The sequence below is a fragment of the Mesoplodon mirus genome, assembly GCF_964341445.2.
Source record: "Mesoplodon mirus genome assembly, chromosome: 11".
NCBI lineage: Eukaryota > Metazoa > Chordata > Mammalia > Artiodactyla > Ziphiidae > Mesoplodon > Mesoplodon mirus.
This window is the reverse complement of record NC_138987.1, coordinates 42,755,325-42,778,327: the sequence shown is the minus strand read 5'-3', so window position 1 is coordinate 42,778,327 and position 23,003 is coordinate 42,755,325. Positions and strand designations below refer to the sequence as shown.

At 53.7% G+C, this 23,003-nt stretch overlaps 1 protein-coding gene across 5 annotated transcripts in view; it reads left to right on the top strand.

Annotated features, from left to right (window-relative positions):
* Nucleotides 1-21,673, top strand: part of CERK (ceramide kinase) — a 52,778-nt gene extending 31,105 nt beyond the window's left edge. Inside the window, exons 5-15 of one of the 5 annotated variants that reach the window (XR_014295250.1) lie at nt 499-562; nt 2,786-2,931; nt 7,386-7,460; nt 8,362-8,514; nt 12,389-12,494; nt 13,765-13,841; nt 14,476-14,750; nt 15,490-15,698; nt 17,488-18,503; nt 19,928-20,861; nt 21,347-21,673. Coding sequence is in view for 2 of the 5 variants with exons in the window: in XM_082634867.1 (XP_082490993.1) it covers nt 499-562; nt 2,786-2,931; nt 7,386-7,460; nt 8,362-8,514; nt 12,389-12,494; nt 13,765-13,841; nt 14,476-14,750; nt 15,490-15,698; nt 17,488-17,560 (1,178 nt within the window). In the remaining 3 variants the exon portion in view is untranslated. Of the gene's footprint in view, nt 1-498; nt 563-2,785; nt 2,932-7,385; nt 7,461-8,361; nt 8,515-12,388; nt 12,495-13,764; nt 13,842-14,475; nt 14,751-15,489; nt 15,699-17,487; nt 19,879-19,927; nt 20,888-21,346 lie in introns of those variants that run through there. The other 4 variants (XR_014295251.1, XR_014295252.1, XM_082634867.1 and 1 more) reach the window with 4 other exon arrangements.
* Nucleotides 21,674-23,003: the final 1,330 nt, after the last annotated feature.

Here is a 23,003-nt window from a genome sequence, read left to right as displayed (position 1 = left end):
GGAAGATCCCACATGCTGCGGAGCAACTAAGCCCGTGTGCCACAACTAATGAGCCTGTGCTCTAGAGCCCGTGAGCCGCAACTACTGAAGCCCGCGCACCTAGAGCCCGTGCTCCACAACGAGAGAAGCCACCACAATGAGAAGCCCATGCACCGCAACGAAGAGTAGCCCCCGCTCGCCGCTACTAGAGAAAGCCTACGCGCAATAACGAAGACCCAACACAGCCAAAAATAAATAAATTAATTAATTTTAAAAAAATGCCAAGAATGAGATGTCCTACCCAGTAGAGTGTATTCTGAGAGGTCCTGTTCCCAAGGTCAGCATCCCTGTCCATGAAAGGAATTTGGGTAAGATCGAAGGAGGGGTTTCTTACAGGAAACCCTCCTGAAGGTTTTATAGGACCTCATTTTAAAAGCATGGTTTACTTGCCTTTCATTTTAAAGAGGATTCACAGACTTGAGTGTAAACTCTATAATGTAATATGTTTTTTTCCCACAGTTACTGAGCATGCTAATCATGCCAAGGAGAGTTTATATGAGCTCAATATAGACAAATATGACGGGTAAGTAAGCGTCTTTCATCTGACTAATAAATAGTCAATTCTCATCAAGTTTTACCCGTCTGTCTTCATTTTATTCACTCCCTTTCCTTACACCTTTTTTCCTAGTTGTAGAAGTAAAATAAACCTTCTTCTAGAAAATTAGGAAAGGCAGAAGAGTTCAGTCATGTCCTTCTCCTTGGAAAACCACCCTGTAATAGTTTTGTTTTCCTTTTCAGTCTTACCACCTACCTACAGAAATTTTTTCTGTATCGTTTGAAAGTATGTTATAGACATGATCAGCTTTCGTCCCTAAATATTTGTGTATATTTCCTAAAAGCAAGGATATTCTCTTACAGAACTAAAATGCAGTGATCAAAACCAGGAGATTAGCACTGATACAAAGGCCGTTACCCATTTGCTGTCCTTATCAGACTCTGCCCACTGTCCCATTACTCCCTAAGGCAGAAGAGCCCTGGATCATACATTACCTTCAGACTCAGTGGGTGTGTCTCTAGCCTCCCGTGACCTGGACCAGATCCTCAGCCTCCTTGGTGTGTCTGAATTTTGAGAGAACAGGCCAGTGCCTTTGCAGCATGTCCATTGGTTTTGGGTCTGTCTGAGGTTTCCTCTTGGTCAGGACCTGCTTGTGCGTTTCTGGCTGCGACAGCGCAGAGTGGGTGCTGTGCTCATCCCCGCGGGAGGCACCGGCCCCGAGTGTGACTCTGCATCTGTGTTGCGTCTGTACCTGCTGGCATGTCAGCTCCTGGAGAGCCGGCCTCCTCTGCCTTGTGCACAGCTGTCCCCGGCACCTGGCACAGGGCTGGCACACGGCAGGTGCTCCGTGAATGAACAGATGAGGCTGGGGAAAGGTGGTGAGGATCCCCGGAAAGCTTGTACGTAGATGTCCTATAGGCTCGGGTGTTTTGGAAAGATACTTTTGTTTTAATTTATTTATTTTATTTATTTATTTTTGGCTGCGTTGGGTCTTTGTTGCTGTGCGCGGGCTTTCTCTAGTTACGGCGAGCAGGGGCTACTCTTCATTGTGGTGTGCGGGGTTCCCATTGCAGTGGCTTCTCTTGTTGCGGAGCATGGGCTCTAGGCACGCGGGCTTCAGTAGTTGTGGCACGCGGGCTCAGTAGTTGTGGCTCTTGGGTCTAGAGCGCAGGCTCAGTAGTTGTGGCACACAGGCTTAGTTGCTCCACGGCATATGGGATCTTCCCGGACCAGGCATCGAACTCGTGTCCCCCGCACTGTCAGGCGGATTCTTAACCATTGCGCCACCAGGGAAGCCCCGGAAAGATACTCTTGAAAGCTGCGTGGAAAGTAGCAATGAGGATTGGACCCAAGGAAGCTAAGCTGCCAGAGGTTATGGGTCTTGGGCAAGAGCTGGCTGGCCAGTGGCAGAGGCAGCAGGGCTGCTCTCCAGGACGTCTGGGGGAGCATCGGCTGGTCCCCGTGACCGAGTCCTCACCAAGTGTCATCCAGCAAGGAGCTGAGCTGAAGCAGGTCTCGGTATGGGGGATGCCAGCTGAGCTGTGGGCCCCCTCCAGCCGGGTCAGCGTGAAGGCTGAGGGGCAGCCAAGGGCTGGACGGCGAGCTTTGTGACCAGGAGCGGCGGCGTCCTGAGTGTCCCTGTGCCCCATCCCAGGGCCCCAAGAAGGCTCTAGGGTCTCATCTGGGCAGCTGTGCCGCTGGGGACCTCAGGCAGTGTGAAGAGGCTCCCCGGAGTGGGGAGGGGTCAGGGAGGCGGATTAGGGTCCCACGGCGGGAGTGGGTCATGAGTGGGGGAGGGGTGGGGGAGCATCGGGGAGGGAAGAAGCCATGTGTCACCTGCCCCCGAGGCCGAGTTCCTGAAGACCTTGTTCAGGGGCTGCAAGGCAGAGGGTAGAAGCCTGCTGAGCTCATGTTTTGTCTGCTTGTTTTTCGTCCACCTAGCCTGCTAGGGAAGGAAGGGGCATCCTCTGCAGCTTGGCCCCAGGCCCTGCCCTTCTCGACCTGTCAGAGCCTGGCCGTGTGGCTACGGCGGGCATCAGGAGCCTCTCCTCGCAGGGCTTGGACGCAGACACGAGGGTCTGAAGAGGTCTGCCGCGGGAGCGGGGAGTGAACCGAGATGGGTGGGGACTCTGCCGGCCGGCGGGGCACGGGCACAGCTGCGGCCTGGGTGGCGGCTCGGAGGCCAGTGCAGGAGGGGCCTGGTGGCGCGGGGCGGGTGCTGAGGGCCTGACCCCTGTGTTCTTCCTGCAGCATCGTCTGTGTGGGCGGAGACGGCATGTTCAGCGAGGTCCTGCACGGCCTGGTGGGCAGGACGCAGAGGGACGCTGGCGTGGACCAGGACCAGCCCCGGGCGGCGCTTGTGCCCAGCCCGCTGAGGATCGGCATCATCCCCGCGGGTACGTGGGCCGGGAGGGGGCACCCTTGGGTTTTCCTTGAGGCTCATCCCTTTATTTCAGGTGTGCTCTTCCCTCCACACACCTGACACAGGACCGCCGCTGCGTGCGGGAACGGGTCCTGCCGTCCCCCCAGGACACCTGCTTCCTGCCAGGTGCCGGGAGCACAGTCCTTGCTCTCAGAGGGATGGCCGTTTGGCAGTGGGTGGGATGGGGGAGGCCCAGAGCACAGTACAGGAGAAGGGGAGCCTGGGGGGCAGGCGGTGTCCTGGAAGAAGTGACGGGTACCCGGGGCCGGGGGCTGCACGTCGGGGCGGGAGGCCTCGGGGTGTGAGCAGGACAGGGACCGGCCGTGCCGTGTCCTGAGGTGGCCAGCTCGGCGTGTTTGGTGTCTCCGGGAAGCACCCAGCTCTTAGGGGAATCACACCGTTAAGCCGGCGGGGTGGGGGCGGGGAGACAGCAGTGCCCAGACTGTGCTTGCACGAAGAAGGGCACATGCCCGCTGCCTCTGCCCTGGGCCGGGTGACACAGCTTCCGGGAGGGCCGCCTCCCAGGTGGGGCCTCAAGGAGGGGGAGGCTGCAGGTGGCTCTGGGGCAGAGGGGCTGGGTGTCAGGAGGCTCCTGGCGCCCGGGATAAACCAGATCTTATGTCTGGAGCTGGCACTCCCTCTGGGTTAAAGTCTTCACCGCACAGAGATAACTGGGGAGTTACGTTGTCCCCAGAGGGGACAGTGAGCTGTTGGAAGCAGACTGAATGTTAAACAAGCGAGAAGTGATGTTTTGGGGACGAAAAAGGATCAGACGTTCCCCTGCCCTTAAGCGGCTGTCTGCTGGTGCCCCGGCCGCCAGCCCGAAGCACAGGGGTCCGCAGCCCGCAGATGCCCCGTGCTCCGGCTGTCCGTTCCCTCGGTGGGTCCTTGTGGGTACATTCTGCTGGCCTCCTGTGGGCCGGCCTCGCGAAGGAACAAGGCGGGGACGCAGGGGATCCAGGGGAGAGGCAGGTGATTAGCATGAAACGGAGAGAACAGAGCAGTGGCGCCCGGGGGAGCACGGTCCGGACAGGCGCAAGGGGCCTTTCACCTGTGATCCCACTCAGAGGCCTGAAGGGCGGGGGACAGCGCCCTGCATCTGGGGCACGATGTTCTAGGCCGGAGGAGCAGCCTAGGCGATGACCCCGAGGCAAGAACAGGCTTGGCTGTGGGTGGTGCCGACGTGAGCAGGGTGAGTGAGAGGCAGAGTGGGGGTGGGAGCTGCGGGGGTGCAGGTGGCGAGGTGGCCCCATGGAGGATGCTGAGCTGAGTACCTTCTTTAAAAATCTAATTTTTCAGCAAAGTAACCCCTGAAACCTACTAGAAACTCGGTTCACTTACCCTATTTGTTGCCCTAAGGACTTGGGTGACAGTGAATGCGTGTGTGCCAGCCCAGGGCAGCCCCCACTGAGCCCGCTGCTTTTTTCTGTAGAGTTCAGGTGCCTGTAGGTTCTGCGCCATCTCACACCCTCAGTGGAAGTGTTTGCAGTTAGTTCCTAGTGAATGAACTCTGAAAAGTGGGCCACGTCCAGCCCAGCCCTCTAGAGCTGGTGGTTTGCCCCAGGTGCGGCCAGGACTGACTGTCTGACCAGCGGCCTTCAGCCTGTCCCTGTCATGCCCACTGTTCCCACACGAGGTGCCTCTCAAGCAGCTTCTATGACAAGATGCTGTCGTTGAGAAGGGTCATCAAAAAGGGCCGATCTTTGTTGTGGCTGTAAAAAGGATGATGCAGCAGGTCAGAAGTGCTGGGGTTTTTTCCCTACTCAAGACAGATCCCTTTATGAGACTTTCAACTTGATTCTAACATGTTTAATAGAGCAGTTAGATTCTAGATAGGCTCAGAAATAAAGAGGGACTTTTAAGGTCAAAAGGACATGGTGCAAAGTGCAGACCACTCGTTTCTTCATTTTTATTTGAGATCACTGCTGAATTTCTAGTGATTAAAAGATTGCTGAGTATACAAGTTATATCTGATAAAATGCAGGGGGAGGGGACTTCCCTGGTGGCGCAGTGGTTAAGAGTCTGCCTGCCAATGCAGGGAACTCAGGTTCAAGCCCCGTTCCGGGAAGATCCCACATGCCACGGAGCAACTAAGCCCATGTGCCACAACTATTGAGCCTGTGCTTTAGAGCCCGCGAGCCACAACTTCTGAGCCCATGCACCACAACTACTGAAGCCCACATGCCTAGAGCCTGTGCTCCGCAACAAGAGAAGCCACGGCAATGAGAAGCCCGTGCACTGCAACGAAGAGTAGCCCCCGCTCGCCACAACTAGAGAAAGCCCGCGCGCAGCAGCAAGGACCCAGGGTGGCCAAAAATAAAAATAAAATAATTAATTAATTATTTTTAAAATGCAGGGGATGGGGCTTCCCTGGTGGCGCAGTGGTTGAGAATCTGCCTGCTAATGCAGGGGACACGGGTTCAAGCTCTGGTCTGGGAAGATCCCACATGCCACGGAGCATCTAGGCCCGTGAGCCACAACTACTGAGCCTGAGCTCTAGAGCCCGTGAGCCACAACTTCTGAGCCTGCGCATCTGGAGCCTGTGCTCCACAACAGGAGAGGCCACGATAGTGAGAGGCCTGCGCATCGCAATGAAGAGTGGCCCCCGCTTGCCACAACTAGAGAAAGCCCTCGCACAGAAACGAAGACCCAGGACAGCGCAAAATAAATAAATAAATAAATTTAAAAATAAAATAAATTAAAAAAAAAAAGAACTCTGGTATTTCTCCTGAGTTTAAAAAAAAAAAAAAATGCAGGGGATGTTGGATGTCTGATCAGTTTTTGTTCTAAAGGATGGTTTGTGAAGAAAGTAAACAGTACAGTAGGCACGTAAGGGGAGCAAGCGGGCTCTGGAAATTCTGGGAAGTTCTAGGGATATGAAGGTGTGCTTCAAGTTAATTTCATGGCTCTTTTGTAGTTTATTTTGTCAGAAATGTTTATACCCGTTATTTAGGTACCCTCAGTTAGAAAAATAAGGGTGTGGAAGATAGTCTGAAACCATGTAGTTTTCCTTAAATACTGTTAATTCCATTTTAAGAATTAGTCACTCCTGTAATCTTAAATGTTCATTTAAACTGTTTTACTTTTCGGCTCATTTTTGGAATGAGATGTCATTCAAGTCTTCAGGTTAAGATTAACAAAAAAGAAAAATATACATATTAAAAATATATGAATCTGTATGTGTTTATATAAATTTCCGACCATAAGAAGGCATATGTTAGCTTAGATTAAATAGTTAAGAGGCTTCTGCTCTGATCTCCAACTGGACCAGATTCTGTTGCTCTAAGAGATGACAAACACTGCCTGCGATCCAGCGCGTCTATTTAGAACCAGGGACTTTCAGGCTCCACTTAGGCTGAGGGCCTTATAGAATGTTCGGGGCCTAAGGGCACAGCATCTGGATCCTGCCTGCGGCCAGAGCTTGTGTACCTGTTAACAGGATGGTTATTCCCTGATGGGCCTCAACCTGTGTTGGTTGTGTGTCTGAGGCAACATTTATGGTGCAATTCTGGATACCGTCAGGGTTTATTCTTGGGAAATCTAGACTAGGGTTTTCGGCTATTCAGCAGACGTGTTAAAATTCAGATTGCTCAGCCCCAACCCAAACCTACTGAGTCAGGATCTTGGGGCGGGGCGGGGGGCGCTCAGGAGTCTGTTATAAATAAGCACCCAGGAGATTTTCTGCCCACTCAGGTGGAGAACAGAGACGTTGCTGATGACCCAGTTAGAACCAGGACAGACCGAGGGAGGACCCGTAGCATCACTGCCGTGCCCTCGGGATCCAGGCGCTAGCTGGGTGCTCTGAGGTCACCTCCACTTTATAGACAGGGGTGTGGGCAGGAGGAGGCAGAGCCCCGGCCGAGCCCATGGGGTTCAGAGCGGGTCCCGCTGGCCCCTCACGTCTGTCAGCCGGCAGCTGCTGCGCCCTCATGACCCAGGGGTGGGCTGAGGCTCCGGGTCTCTCGCCGCGCACAGGTCTGCGGTGCTTTTTCCGTGACCTCCACGAGCTGTTGTTGCTTTGCATGCACTTTCCCACTGCAGAGTCCCTTTGGTCTTGTGGTCTGGAGCCCCAGGGCTGCTGCCCGCTGTTGTGGCAGCCAGGAGCGGGGACACCGTGCAGGGCGCTGAGCCTTGTGCCCTGGCGCCCCGCCGCCACCGCTGCAGGGGCTTCCTGGGGGCCCTGCCCCCCAGACGGGCTCAGGAGGGGTCTCTGAACTCTGTGAGGAGCTGCTTGATGGTAGTCAAGGCCAATCTCAGTATTCTTGATGAACCAACCTCAGTGACTAGTTTTGTAGGCAAACGGAGTTTATTCCTTCTTAGTTACTCCAGGGCCGTGGAAGAAGCGGCAGAGCTTACCACTCATCCTCTTGGAGACACGCTGGGATCTTAAGTGACCGCAGTGACATTAAGGCCCTTTCCCCCTTTTAGGGTCGACAGACTGTGTGTGTTACTCAACGGTTGGCACGAACGACGCGGAGACCTCGGCTCTGCACATCGTCGTGGGTAGGTGCCTCTCTCAGTGCCGCACTTGGCTTGCTCTGTCCCAGGTCCCCGGGCACACGCGGGTGTCGGCCCGCCTCGCCGTGCGGGTGCCCGTCCGTCCGCCCGCAGGGCCCTGGCTGCCACCCTTCCCTGCCACTTCCCATCCCATCCAGCGGGGTGACCTTCAGAAACAAAAGCGCTGCTCTGCTCAGAACCCTCTGGTGCCCTCCCCAGAGCAGTGGGGGTGCCTGGCACCTGTGCCCCCGCTGGTTCTCCATGGCGTCCCCTGTGCTGGCCAGGTGCTCCTCTGCCCTGACACGTCCACCCCCTCATCTGGAGCCCTGCTGTCAGCCCTCACCCCTGCTCGGGACTCGGCCCCTTGTCGCCCTGTGGGGACAGGCCTCCCCAGTCACACCCCCTCCCTCCCTGCTCCTCTAGAAAGCGCATCCCCCGGGGTAGGAAGCCCCACGCTGCTTGTAATGCTGCTCAAAGCTGTCCAGGAGCCTTCAGGGCACACGTGTGGCTCCCTCTGCCCGTCCTTGTCCCTGATGGCAGTGCTACTCACGTCCCATCCAAAGTCACAGAACGGCTGTGTTTACAGATGGTACGTGTGTGATTTTACATTTGAGAATGCCAGGCGCCTTTTCCACCTTCCTTTCAATTAGTGGCGTTCAGCAAGCTTCACGGTCACATTGTTTTCCCCTCCTTACGGAACAGCTTTCCAAGCCCACTTTGGAAATTTGAGTCAAGTTTAGTCACTTGAGTCGAGAGCAGGAGGCTGGGCACCCCTGGAGAACAGACCACGGCCTCGACTGCCTTCTGCCTATCTCACGCTTTAATTCATGGCTCCGTCACGGCCGCCGGGCGCTGTGCAGGGGGACAGGCGGAGGGGCGCGGTTTCCACCCTGGCTTCTCTCCGCAGGGGACTCGCTGTCCATGGACGTGTCCTCTGTGCATCACAACAGCACGCTGCTGCGGTACTCGGTGTCCCTGCTGGGCTACGGCTTCTACGGGGACATCATCAAGGACAGTGAGAAGAAGCGGTGGATGGGTCTCGTCAGATATGACTTTTCAGGTAACTCAGAGTAACACGCCGGGAGCTTCCACACACGGCCTCCGCCTCGCTCAAGGTGGGGCCTCGTTCACAGATGGAAACCAAGGGCCGAGAGTCTGACGGGTCCCGGGTGCCCGGAGAACCGCTGCCGTCGGTCACGGGCCAGTTCTCACATCTGCTCAGAGCTGGAACGGAGAGGAATGGAGGTCGATCCCAGATCATACAAACAAGTGATGGTCTGCACTTCCAGGTCACGTGCAGCACCACCCTTTCAGCCTTCAAATGCGTTTAAACGCAGAAAAAAAGTTTGAAAGGATGTAGGATTCAAAGTTTGACACTTGTTGCTGAGATGAATTCCTTGGCTGTATTTATTTATTTATTTGCAGGGACTTATAGTACTATTTTATTTTATTTTTTAACATCTTTATTGGAATATAATTGCTTTACACTGTTGTGTTAGTTTCCACTGTATGACAAAGTGAGTCAGCCATATGTATACATATATCCCCATATCTCCTCTCTCTTGCGTCTCCCTCCCACCCTCCCTATCCCACCCCTCAGGGTGGTCACAAAGCACCAAGCTGATCTCCCTGTGCTATGCGGCTGCTTCCCACTAGCTATCTATTTTACGTTTGGTAGTGTATATATGTCCATGCCACTCTCTCACTTCGTCCCAGCTTACCCTTCCCCCTCCCCATGTCCTCAAGTCCATTCTCTACGTCTGCGTCTTTATTCCTGTCCTGCCCCTAGGTTCTTCAGGACGTTTTTTTTTTTTTTAAGATTCCATATATATGTGTTAGCATACGGTATTTGTTTTTCTCTTTGTGACTTAACTTCACTCCGTGTGACAGACTCTAGGTCCATCCACCTCACTACAAATAACTCAATTTCGTTTCTTTTTATGGCCGAGTAATATTCCATTGTATATATGTGCCACATCTTCTTTATCCATTCATCTGTCGATGGACACTTATGTTGCGTCCATGTCCTGGCTATTGTAAATAGTGCTGCAATGAACATCTTGGTACATGACTCTTTTTGAATTATGGTTTTCTCAGGGTATATGCCCAGTAGTGGGATTGCTGGGTCGTATGGTAGTTCTATTTTTAGTGTTTTAAGGAACTTCCATACTGTTCTCCATAGTGGCTGTACCAATTCACATTCCCACCAACAGTACAAGAGGGTTCCCTTTTCTCCACACCCTCTCCAGCATTAATTGTTTGTAGATTTTTTTGATGATGGCTTGACTGTATTTAATGAGTGTCATTTCTCTGGTCACTGCCCTTTATAGGTTACTTTTGGGTAAATTTACAGGCACACCTTTGGAGATATTTAGGGTTCAGTTCCAGACCACCTTAAGAAAGCAAATATCAAAACAAAGCAAGTCACATGAATTTTTCGCATTCCCAGTGCATATAAAAGTTATGTTTAGGCTATACTGTAGTCTGTTAAGTGTGCAATAGCATTATGTCTAAAAAAAGATACATACCTTAATTTAAAAATCCTTCATGGTTAAAAAGTGCTCCCCATCACCTGTGCCTTCAGTAAGTCGTAATCTTTGTGCTGGGTCTTGCCTCGAGGCGGACGGCTGCTGACGGATCAGGGTCGGGAGTGCTGAGGGCTGTGGGGGGCCACCGTGTTGCCTTAAAATATGACAGCAGTGAAGTCTGCTGCATCAGTTGACTCTTCCTTTCAGGAACGATTGCTCTGTAGCCTGCAGTGAAATTTGATAGCACTTTCCCCACAGTAGAACTTCTTTCAAAAGTGGAGTCCTCTCAGACCCTGCCGCTGCTTTATCAGCTAAGTTTACGTCATATTCTACATCCTTTGCTGTCATTTTGACAATCTCCACGGTGTCTTCACCAGGAGTAGATTCCATCTCAAGAAGCTGCTCTCTTTGCTCATCCATAAGAAGCAACTCCTCATCCATTAACGTTTTATCATGAGATGCAGCAGTACGGTCCCATCTTCAGGCTCCACTTCTTTTTTTTTTAACTTTTTTTTTTTTTAATAAATTTATTTATTTATTTTATTTTTGGCTGCGTTGGGTCTTTGTTGCTGTGTGCGGGCTTTCTCTAATTGCCGCGAGCGGGGGCTACTCTTCATTGTGGTGCTCTGGCTTCTCATTGCGGTGGCTTCTCTTGTTGCAGAGCTCAGGCTCTAGGTGTGCGGGCTTCAGTAGTTGTGGCACACGGGCTCAGTAGTTGTGGCTCGCGGGCTCCAGAGTGCAGGCTCAGTAGTTGTGGCACACAGGCTTAGTTGCTCCGTGGCATGTGGGATCTTCCCGGACCAGGGCTTGAACCCGTGACCCCTGCATTGGCAGATGGATTCTTAACCACTGTGCCACCAGGGAAGTCCCAGGCTCCACTTCTGATTCTAGTTCTCTTGCTGTTTCCACCACATCTGCAGTGACTTCCTCCACTGAGGTCTGAACCCCTCCAAGTCATCCAGGAGGGTTGGAATCTTCTTCCAAACTCCTGTTAATGTTGACATTTTGACCTCTTCCCATGAATCATCCCAGATGTTCTTAATGGCATCTGGATGGTGAAGGTTTTTGGTTTACTTCGCCCAGATCCATGAGAGAAATTACTGTCTGTGGCAACTATAGCCTTACAAAATGTATTTCTTAAGGAGTAAGACTTGAAAGTTGAAATGGGGACTTCCCTGGTAGTGCAGCTGCCTGGCTTCAAAGCTTCAAAGGACAGGCTGACTCTTCTGTTAGTGGTGGCTTTAAGTTGAAGCCGGTGCTCATTTACCATCTGAAAATCCTGGGGCCCTAAGAATTATGCTAAATCCACTCTGCCTGTGCTCTGTAAGTGGAACAACAAAGCCTGTTTATAAACACATCTATTTACAACATGATTAACTATTTTAAGCCCACTGTTGAGACGTACTGCTCAGAAAAAAAGATTTTTCAAAATGTTACTGCTCAGTGACAATGCACCTGGTCACCCGAGAGCTCTGAGGGAGATGGACGAGATTCATGTTGTTTTCATGCCTGACAACACAGCATTCATTCTGCAGCCCATGGGTCAAGGAGTCATTTCAACTTTCTTTTCTTTTTTTTTTTCTTTTTTAAAAAAATTAATTCACTGATTTATTTTTGGTGTGTTGGGTCTTCGTTGCTATGTGCAGGCTTTCTCTACTCTTCATTGCTGTGTGTGCCCTTCTCACTCTCCTCTCTAGCTGGGAAAGTCCTAGATGGCATCTTCTTCCAGTAGAAGTCTGTTTCCTCTGCACGGAAAATCTGTTGTTTAGTGGAGCCACCTTCGTGAATGATCTTAGCTAGGTCTTCTGGCCCGCTGGCTGCAGCTTCTACAGCGGCACTTGCTGCTTCCCCTGGCACTCCGATGTTGGGAGGCGGCTTCTTTCCTTCAACCTCGTGAACCAGCCTCTGCTCGCTTCACACTCTTCTTCTGCAGCCCCCTCACCTCGCTCAGCCTGGGCATGCTGGGGGTGCAGGCAGCTCGATGGACAGCATGCCACAGTTTGCCAGAGGGGCCGGCCACGGTCTGGTGGCAGTGCTGCCTGGTCTTTGTCCTGAGTTCCTCCAAGACACCAAAGTTGTGGATGACGGGGTCAAGCCTGGGGGTGCGCTGGGGGCTTCACAGGGTGGAACCTGCGGGCCACGTCGTCGAGGCCACGACGAGGGGTCACTGGTGGCCAAGACGTCCCCTTTGCCAGTGTGGAAGGCAGCCCTGGTGGCCGGGAGCCTGCAATCCTCTGTGATGGTGGCGGCAGCTCAGCCTGAAGTGGGAGGGGGCCATGTCCTCCTGCAGTCGCTCTGTCCCCAGGCAGGTGCCCCGCGCCCACGCTTTGCAGACGCTGACGGCACGGCCTCCTGCGCAGGCAGTGGTGCATGTGGGTGTGTCTCTCCGTCTCGCTCTGTTCTCAGGTTTGAAGACCTTCCTCTCCCATCACTGCTACGAAGGGACAGTGTCCTTCCTGCCAGCACAGCACACGGTGGGCTCCCCGAGGGACAGGAAACCCTGCCGGGCGGGGTAAGCACATCCCTTACGTGTGTTTCTGCTCAAACGATGAGATAGAAGCAGGACTGGCTGGGGTTTGCTCCGGCTGTGAAGTGAGTGGGCAGTACTTGGCAATGTGGACGGGAGGTGCTGGTCCCTCCTGACCAGTGGTCAGGGTCCCACGCACCCTGAGGGGGTCCCGCCGTGTCCCCCATGCTGGGTCCTGGGTCACGTCTGGTCCCCGTCATCTACCCAGCAGAGGGCTCACACCACACCGTCTGCTCTGGTTCAGGGGTCCGCTGTCCCCCACCGCTGGGTATGTGAGAAATGATGAAGACGAGCCCCTTTATGGACAGCTCTGTGCGCGCCCTCGGGGCGCCCGTGGAGCTGGCTGGACGGGCCCCCTGTCCCCCCATTGGGTGGTCAGGAGAGGCCGGTCCAGACCCTGGGCCAGCAGTGGGGGCCCCTCTGCGAGCCACGCTGCCTCATCACCCTGTGTGTCCCCACCGTGCTCAACAGCGTGTGCCCGGGTTAACCTGGAACGAGTGTCAGGTTGGTCACTTGTACCCGCGGCCCGACAGCCCGCATCTCGTCCCTGCTCCTCAGTCTGAGGACGCGGAGAGGCTGAGGGGTTTCGATGGACTCGGGGGTTTTCCTTCCTCCTTTAAGTCATTCAGACGTGGGCCCTTCCTTCCCCTGGTCCTCTCCTCCTTTAAGTGAAGAATTTGAGACCATAAAATCAAAGAGTTAGAGGCATGGCCTCGCCACCTCAGTTGCTGATGAGCTAATTCCACCAGCAAAAGCCCCTGGCCTGTTCGACGGCCTGCATCCAGCGGTGCCCAGGACCGCAAACATCTTTCAGACCAGCGACCAAGTCCCGCGACAGCTGCTCTGAGCCATTTACTTGCTCGTTACTGACTGGACCAAGTCACCACTGTGTTACCTGTTTTGTGAAAGGGAACAAAGTCTCAGGCCGGGGATCCACACTGGGACCTGCACCTTGTCCTTTGCTCCGTCTGCTGCCACCCCGGCATCGGGGCCAAGCTCAGCCCACCCCCCAGAGCCAACAGAAGGGCCTCATGGGATGCTGTTTGCTTTTTGTAATGTTTATCAATTTTCAAAACGGACATGCTGTCTGTGTAATTTTTAAGAGTGGATCTGATTCTGAGAACTCAAATTAATATGCAAACCAAATATTTTTAAGCGAAGTCTCTGAAATTGCACTTCCTATTATATGCAAAGAATTGAAATGCTTTTGCAGTCTGTAGGTTACAGGCAAGGGGGGCGTGTTCTTGTCCTCCAGGTGCTTTGTCTGCAGGCAGAGCAAGCAGCAGCTGGCGGAGGAGCGGAAAAGGTCGCTGTACGGCTTGGAGAGCGCCGGTAACGTGGCTGGGCTGGCTCGGCCGGGGCTGGACCTGCACTCCGGGACCTCGGGTCTCGCCCCTCCCCCCCCTTCTCTGCAGGGGCACCTGCTTCCACTTCAGCTCCAGGCAGAGTGCGTGGTTGCCTTTGCCAGACTCTGGGGAAAAGAGGGGATTTTGTGGAAGGGCCCATCTTGCCACGTCCCTCTGAACTACTGTTGTGGCGCCAGCCAGGCGCCTGTCCCTAGAATGGTCCGGAACGGGGGTCAGCAAGTGGCCTTTTTGAGGGCTTAGAGGAAAGGAGTGGCCTCAGCAGTGCTCCAGAAACTATTCGTGGACGCTGAAATTTGAGTTTCACGTCATTTTCACATGTCACAAGATACTTTCCTTCTTTTGATTTATTTTTCAACCATTTAAAAATGTAAAACCCATTCTTAGCTCGCAGGCCACACCCAGTCAGGTAGGTGGTGGGCCAGATTTGGCGACCCCTGCTCTAGATCATGGTCCCAAGTCCCAGGCGAGGGCCCGAGAAACAGCTCTGCCTCTCGGGAGGTGACCGCCGGGCACAGCGGTGGGCGCGGTTTTCTTTGTGTTGATGCTGAGAAGCGATCGCATGGTGCGTTTGTAGAGACGACCCCTCCCGGTCATCTCAGGACGCCCGCCTGCCCGGCTTGGATTTAACGGATTTAACGTAGCATCTGCGATGCTTCTTCCTGCTTCAGAGGAGGTGGAAGAGTGGAAGGTCGTCTGCGGGCAGTTCCTGGCCATCAACGCCACCAACATGTCCTGTGCTTGTCCCCGGAGCCCCCAGGGGCTCTCCCCGGCCGCCCACCTGGGAGACGGGTCTTCCGACCTCATCCTCATCCGGAAGTGCTCCCGGTTCAACTTCCTGAGGTTTCTCGTCAGGCACACCAACCAGGGCGACCAGGTAAGGGCACCGCTGCTTCCATATGGCCTGTGTCGGCGGCCGCTTCTACCTGGGCGACCCCGATCTGTATGTTGTAGGATCAGCTGTGAATTCAAGGGGAAGAAGGACAGATTTTTGTTTGCATTTCACCCATTTTAAAGTCTTAGTCATAGTTACTCCTTGTAAAATCTCATTTAAAAATATAAAGTCTTTGAGCAGAGAAACTAGGAGGCATGAATGTTTCTCTTCCTATTTAAAAACAGAACGAAGTGATGCAGTGCAACCTTCTGTTGCCCTTGCTGGTCACTTACAACAAAATCTTTCAGCTCCCGGAAAGGGGTTCTATTGAGACTCTTCCAACAAACCTTTCCTTAGTCACTGGCACCCTTGTAGTGACACGGGGCCGGGGAGGGCGAGTCTAACAATACCCAGACAGTTGCAACTTCTGATCAGTCTATGATTTTAGTAAAGTCTGTGGCTGTGAAATTTTTTTAAGATCTGGGCCAACAGTGTTTTTATGTGGCTTTTAAAATACTGCTTGTTAAAAAGGTAAATAACCGTACACGTCGCTGCTCAGGAGCCGCGGAGTTCTTTACTCCGCGTCATTCATTGTGGATGGGACCGGGTCGTGAGAGTCGCGGTGACCTCTTCTCTTGTCCCCCAGCTGCGGGGCGCGGGGCTGCCGGGAGGCCCCGACGGCTGTCCCGCCCCCAGCGCAGCCCCGCTGAGAGCACGTTTCCGTCCTGCTGTCTCTTGGCAGTTTGACTTCACTTTCGTCGAAGTCTATCGCGTCAAGAAGTTCCAGTTTGTGTCGAAGCCTGCGGAGGACGAGGACGGCAGCGTCCGGGGCCGCGGGAAGCAGCGACTGGGGCAGCTGTGTAGCGACCGCCCCCCGTGCTGCTGCGCTGTCTCCAGCAGCGCCTGGAACTGCGATGGGGAGGTTCTGAGCAGCCCTGCCATCGAGGTCAGGTGAGCGAAGGTGGCCTTGGGGCTCTGTGGGCCTGGCACCCTCACAGCCTAAAGCATAAGAGTGCATCATAGACGCACGTGTGTTTCCCCGGGTGAAATCCCCAGGGAGATGCCGTGACCTCAGGTTTGGAAAGATGCTGAGGGGTCGGTCTTTTCACAGGTTTTGAAGCCCCTCAGTTTTACTTTTCTGCTCCACATCCTGCACTGCCAGCATTGGCATTCCCTCTCCTGTCTCTTCACCAGTTAAACAAACTAACAAGGCGCCTCTGTGGGCACTTTCCAAGTCCTGGATCCACTGACCACCCGGAGGTGCTCCGGCCCCAAGGAGCCCAGCCCGCGGCCGTGCTGTGGTCCAGGCACCAGGCCCGCCCCTCCGGCTCTGAACCTACTGGGCCTGCTGTGTTTGGACTTGGGAATCTGCAGTCTGATCATATGTATTTATTACATCGCCAGATGAAATAGGAGTGCCAAGAACGTGGTTTTTTGCCCCATTGAAAGACACAGTAAAGGGAACTGTTTTTTAGAAAAAGGCTATTGATTGAGGTGTGTGTGTAACAGTTACAGGAGACTGAGGGAGAACTGTAAAGTTCTAGAAGGATTCTGTCCTGTGACCAATGGCTTTCGGATCTTGGTTGACCTTAAGGAATCCAAACTGGACTCTCGCTGGCGATAGCAGAGTGGGCATTACACGAGCAAGGCAGTCAGGAGCGAGCCCGTAGGCCCCCGCCCCCGCCACGTGGAAGGATGGGTGGCGGGCGCGCCCTTCCATGTTTCAGGATGCTGTGTATTATTCCCGTTTATAATCCCCACTTTAAATGGCTTCTCAGCCAACCAGCTGCTGGTCCCAGCTAGGTCTCCTGCCCGTTAGCATGCAAGCCAAAGCCGCGGGCAGGGGCAGGCTCTCCAGCCTCCCCCAGTCCCAGTCTGCATGCTCCCTGCTCTTGCGACCAGGATGCGGCCAGTGTGGCAGGGACCGCCCTGCTCACATCTCAGGACAAGAGGTGGCTCCAAGGTCACAGGCGAACCCGCCCTGCCTGCCAGTCATGTGTGCAGAGGTTCGGCTCCTGTAGACTCATTTCACAAGTTAAGGAAACAGAATTATTTTTAATGCCGGATTATGAATTGCTGAAAGTTAAAAAAGGCATTCTTTTGTGAAATATATCCTACACATCTTGATAAAGATTGTGCTGCCTTGAACAGCGAGTCACTTACTTATGGGGTCTTTGGGACTAACCATCTCTCAGGAGGCTGTGACGTCACTCATCAAGTGGGATGGCGGCACTGCCAGTGGGACCCAAGGGCCCACGCTGACCTCCGGGCCCCGCTCGTGTGCTGCGGCTGTGTGTGGAAGGCGGGCGCTCGGGCTGGCGTGGCGACACTTGTCTTCCGTGACTGCACATTTCCTGCGTCTACTACTCGCTCAGGCTTGCCCTTCAGGGGACCCTCCCCATGGCCCCGTCAGCTCAGTCTTCATAAGGAGACCGAGGCAGGGAGAGAGACGGCCTGTGGGTTTGTTACTCTGCTCGTGGGTGGGGCGCTGGAATTAGAACCGGGCCTACGGGGTTCCGGATCTCCACTTGGCCATCAGCTGCCCTTTGCAAAATAGGTCTCTCAGGAGTGTCAGGAGGTCGCTGTGCGCCCCTGGCCTGTTGCTGCCAGCTGGGGCCAGAGACTGCCACGGTGAGACCCACCGTCCTGGTGCATGAGGCCCACCTCCGCCCTCCACCAGCTGGGGGGGCCGAGAGTCAGGGGACGCGCAGGGTCTAAGTGTGGCCCTTTGTCTCTGCAGGGTCCACTGCCAGCTGGTCCGGCTCTTTGCACGAGGAATCGAAGAGAACTCGAAGCAGGAGTCACACCGCTGAGACGCCGTCTCACATCACCAGCCTTCTTGCTGTGCTTGGGAAGTGGGAACAGCATTTAAGAAAATTACTACAGACCAATTATGTTGATACGCATTCAAACTTAGAAATTTATTTTTGATAGTTAAATCTTGATTTTAGAAAAAATACCTTTTGTCAACAATTTTGTGGACATATTTGGCATTTTCAGTTCTATGTGAGTCTTTGGGTTGCGTTTCACGTTAACTTATCCTCAGCGAGTGGCGCTTGTTGATTTGGGAGTGCTTGGCTTCTTAGATTTCAACCATGCTGACGGCGCAGATGTTAAAACGGCCCACTTGTGGCTCTGTCGCAATAACTGTAGGGACAACGCGACATGAATGCTTTCCGTCGAGGTCACGCCACCAGGACACGAGTGTACGGGGTCACCGATCTGCTTGGCAAGACTTACCCTGTAGTAGCTTGTGATCAAGTTGTGGAAAGTAGTTGGTTCTCTTTGCCTTTGTAGTACCTGCATCTTAACTTGCGATTAAGGCATTATTACTGGACCCTTTCTGTCCCGTGCGACTACAATGCAATATCATAGCCCTGCTCGAAGCGACACTTCCAGAGTAGCCCATTCTAGTGAGTGAGAAGAACACTCCAAGCAACGATGCTGTAGCTTGAAAAGTCACAGTGGTGTTTCTAGACAATCCAGCTGGGAGCGAGAACAAGTCAGGAGCTCTGGAAACAGGCAGCTTGCAAAGCCCTCACAAGGGTTTTAACTCTTTTAAATTTGGAATCCCTGAGCTTTCTATCTGCACAGCAGGGATGCCATAGCTGGGCTTTGTGGGGAGACAGAAAGCAGCCGGTGAGACTTTCCTGCGCGGACTGTGTGAACTCCAGACCAAGCTCCCCACCCCCAGCGGAGGGTCCCACGCTCCGGGCTCCCTTGGGCGCAGCCCCGAGTCTGTACCACGTCGTCCAGGTTTGTTCCTTTCTTATCTTCACACTTATTTCTATATATTTATTGAAAGTTCTGGCCTTTAAACCAGAAGAGGATAAACGGTGTCCTCACTGTCAGTGTTTTCGTTTGTTTCTGCTCAAGTGCTGGGGCCTCCCTGGGCCCAGGGGCGCCCCTCGCCTGGGCCTTGTTTTGTTTGTGTTCGTGCTTCAGCGTGTGGAAGATGCATCTAAAACAGCTTTAGTTGAAACGTGCGAGGATGCAGCCTCACCTTGGATTTGTGAAGAGGGAGTCTGTCTGTTACGAGGGGCGGTGTGAGCAGCCGCCGCCTGTCACGCGGGGTCCGGGCAGCCGCTTTAGCATCTAACAGACATCGCTTACTTTTGGAATTCCTTTGCAGCGATTCCTATTTGGAAGTACACCTGAAATGCCCTGTTTCACCATTCAGTCCCTCCCAGGGCAGGTGAAAGGGCAGCCTCAACAGTGGTTATTTAGGAGACCATGTTATTAAGTGATTGTGCAAGTTGAATGATTTGATAACTGGCGGGTGAGTGAAAAGCCTGGGGATGAGAAAGAAAGAGATGCTGCCGTCTTGTTGATGTTTGCCCTCGGTGGGGAGGAAACCAAAGGTTCACGAGCTCTGCGCGGGGGACCGTGGGCACTGTGGACGTGCCGTGGAATTGATTGCGCTGCTTCACCAGGGTCCCCGAGAGGGTCTCCAGTCTTTATCGTCCCTGGGAAATGTTTCCAATCACTGGCCTGCCCTGAAATGCACTGCCAATTGTAGAAAAACCATCCAGGCCAGAGGGTAGGCATTCTATGTTCAGGAAGAAAGCCCACCACACCACGTGGTTCCTGCGTGCCTTGGCGACATTCACCGACTGCTTGCTGACATTCAAAATCACAGACCTTGGAGCTGCTCCTGGAGGTTGTGTGGCTGTCCAAGGACCGCCCCGCCCCACCCCGGGAGCTGTGGATGACCCCGTCACGGGGCTGGAGTACCTTTCAGACATTGCGGCCTGTGAGGACCCTGAGCGGAGTGACCCCAGCGCCTACACTGCAGGATTTTAAGAAAAAATCAGAACTGATGGCTGGACAGTGAAAACCTGGGGTCGCTGAGCAGCGTTAGTCTAGGTCAGTAACCTCCTGTGTGGCCTGTTGGTGCAGCAGTCAGGCCCGGACCTTCCTCCTGGCCATCCTGATGCCGAGCGAGGGCGGCGCGTGCCTGCCCCTGGGCGGGCAGCTGACTCTGTCCTTACTGCAGTCCCGTGTAACTGGGCGGTGTGGGCAGAAAATGGCTTAATTTCCTTTCTAGTCTTGCTGGCTTCAAGATTAGAAAATGGTGAAATTTGCTCTGATATGTTTGAGAAGACAAATAAAGTTGTTACTTTGGGCAGGACGTAGCTTCTTTTTTTCTCTTACGAGTTTCCTGTTGTTTTTCAATGTAGAGTATTTTTTGTGAAAACACGTACAACTTAAAGAACAAGAGTAAAATGAACAATGGGGTACCTACCACCCATGCCAAGAAATTGAACTTCACCCCCAAGCTCCCTGTGTGCCCTTGTGGACTGAGCCTCCCCTGCCTCCACCGAAGAGGTAACTACTGCTTCAAAATTTGAGGGTATCATTTCCTTGCTTTACCCATGAGAGGGGATCAGAATGTGGCACCCCCAAATGTGCCACTTTGGCATAAGGACTGTTCTGAGTGGAAGACAGTTAAGAAGTGGCAGATGCCAAAAAGAGCTCTCTGCCCTCCCCCGTCTGCCTGAAAGGACCTGTCTTCCTCTTTGTGAGGGTGTGTGTGCCCCCTCTTCTCTCCTGGGCCCCCTTTGTCCCTGGAGACAGAGTTAGCACTGAGGTGGTGCTGCACAAACAAACCTTAATAAAACAACGCTTCTCCTCCGTTAGCTTCTCCATATAAAATTCCCCAATACATTAACTTTACCCTAGAAGCCCAAACTCCCTTTCCTTTGTCACTTCTTGTCAAATTTATTGCCCTTTATTAAAATCCATATAAGGCCCTGGGTCTGACCACCTCTTTGGGTCTCCACTGCTTTTCTACAAAGGCCTGGAGGCACATAAAAAAAATTAAATATTAGCATTAGATAAAAATTGTATGCTGTTCCTTCTAATTTGCCTTTGGTCAGTTTAATTCACAGACCCCGATACGTAAACCTAAGAGGGTAGAAGAAAGGTGGTTTTATTTTTTCTTCCCCTGTTTATATTCTGAGACAGCGTAGTTTTTCAGGTTTTGCTCTTTATATAAAGGCATCATGCTGTGTCATTTTCTGTAGCCTGTTTCGTTCTGTGGGTATTAAGAAGACGTTTTCATCATGAAACTGAATTTTCCAGTCTATGAACGTTGCATAGATTTCCCGTTATGTAAGTCCTCATTCGCATCTTTCAATACAGGTTAATAATTTTTCCATATGTCTCTTAATTTTGTTTAGATTTGTTCTTAAAAACCTCCTATTTTGAGGCTGTTATCCTTTAAAAGTTTTGTTTTTATGTAGAAATGCAGTGGCTTTTTATGTATCAGATTCTATCCAGAGAAACTTGCCTCTTATTTTTCTGCGGATTTGGGGGCTTTCTATAATCACAAATATTTGAGTATCATCCTTTCCAATCTTACCGGTGCCGTGATGCCAGCCTTTGACAGTGGAGGACACTGGGGTCCAGAGCAGGAAGGGGCTGGGCCTCCCAGTTCCAGCGTGTCTTGGGGGCAGATCTCCGTGAGCCGGGCGGCTTTCCCACACACGGCGGGGGGCAGGTGTCTCCCGGACCCTCAGCTCCCAGGCAGAGGCTGCTCCCCGAGATTCCGGTGGCCTTCAGGGTCACCTCACCCCTCACTCCAGTCTCTGTTACAGCGAATGACGTTGGACTCGGCTTTGCCCGTTGGTTAAATACTGCAGGGAGAACAGCACTACAATCCTGGGCTCGTCATCAGCACCCCTCTGTGGTCAGCGTGTGACCTTATTTATTTACCCATCACATAGTCATAAAATTCACTCACCAAATGCTGTGCTATTAACAGCAAGGACCTATGAAGAGAACCGCGATTCAAGAACAAGAACATGCATTTCATTTCCCTCTGTGTTCCTTTCCACACCCACTACCCTGGGGTGACTGCTGCCCTGATCTGCAGCCAGAGTGGTGGCTCCTGCTGGGAGCCCTGCTGGGGCTCTGTCTCCCCAGGAACAAAGGCCCAAGTTCTACAGGGGCACCACGGCCCCTTTTTTTTGTCCCATGGACCCCCAGGTAAAAGGTAAAGCCAAGAGCAGCCTTCAGAGCCGTGCCCTGAAAGGCACACAGTGAAACATATAGGCCTGCGGAGGAAACCACGGGGACTAAAGAAGGTTGCTGCACGTTTTCAACAGTGACCAGCCACGTGTGTGCTGCTTTACCGACACATGAAATAACAAAACCTCTGTAAAACGCGTGAATCGGGGCCGTTACCTGGGGAGGCCCACCGGCGCGGCGGGTGGGAGTCTGCCCCCCCCGACGCCCTGAGCTCCCGACCCTTCCTCACCCCACGTTCCCCTCCAGGGAGTGGGGTTCGCTGTGGACGAGAGGGCAGCTGGAGGCACGGGCGTTGGGCTGGCCCTGCGGGGCCAGGGGCGCACGTGGGCTGTCGGAAGAGGGCCCGCCACAAAGAGGGGCAGAGGCTGAGTGGGAACTTCAAGCATAGGTAGGGGACCAGGAGGTTTATTTTAGCTGCAAAATCACAGCCTGGGTGTGTCGTCAGGAGAGTCACTGGCAAGGGGACAGTACTCCCAGGGGCGTCTGATGTCTGCCAGGTTCCCCAGCGACCGCTGTCCCATCACTGCTGTGTCCAGTGCCTAGGACAGCGCCGGAAGTGGACGGATGGACAGGTGGATGGATGAAGGGATAGGTGGACGGATGTGGTATCCAAGGCCGTCCCCCTCACCGCGGAGCTGGCCCACTGGACCTGGTTTCCATCCAGCTCTGGCCACTCCCTGAGGGACCTGGGCAGGCCTCTCCTCCCGGGGGCGCAGGGAGCTGGGGGCCCTTGGGTGTCCCCAGCACAGGTCAGTGTGCGACCTTGGGGGTCTCAGAAGCCAGGCAGGTTCCTGCATCCCTCTGTGTCCAGCGCCAGCAACTGGACCAGCTGAGCCATAAGCACTACTAAGGCCCCCTCAGCCTCAGACCGCGGGGAGGGCTGCAAGCAGCAGCTGGTCCCAGGGATGCCCACGGCCCCCGAGGGGAGGCGCCTCTGGGCGGGGCCAGGACCTGTACCCCAAACTGCAAGTGCTGCTCCGGCCCCATCCCTGAGCTCCCCGCACCCGTGGCATGTGCCAGCCCCTGGACGCCCCTCCCCCACTAGCCACCACCCATCCTTGGCTTCCTTCTTCTGGAAGCTGGGCCCTTGCCTCCCTCCTCCCAATGTCCACAGCTTCCCCCACCCCCAGCCCACTCCCTGGGTGCCCACCTCACTCCTCGGCCTTGGTGCCAAAATCCCCACTGCCCTCTAGTGCTAGTGGCCACAGGGACCCTGGGCCACTG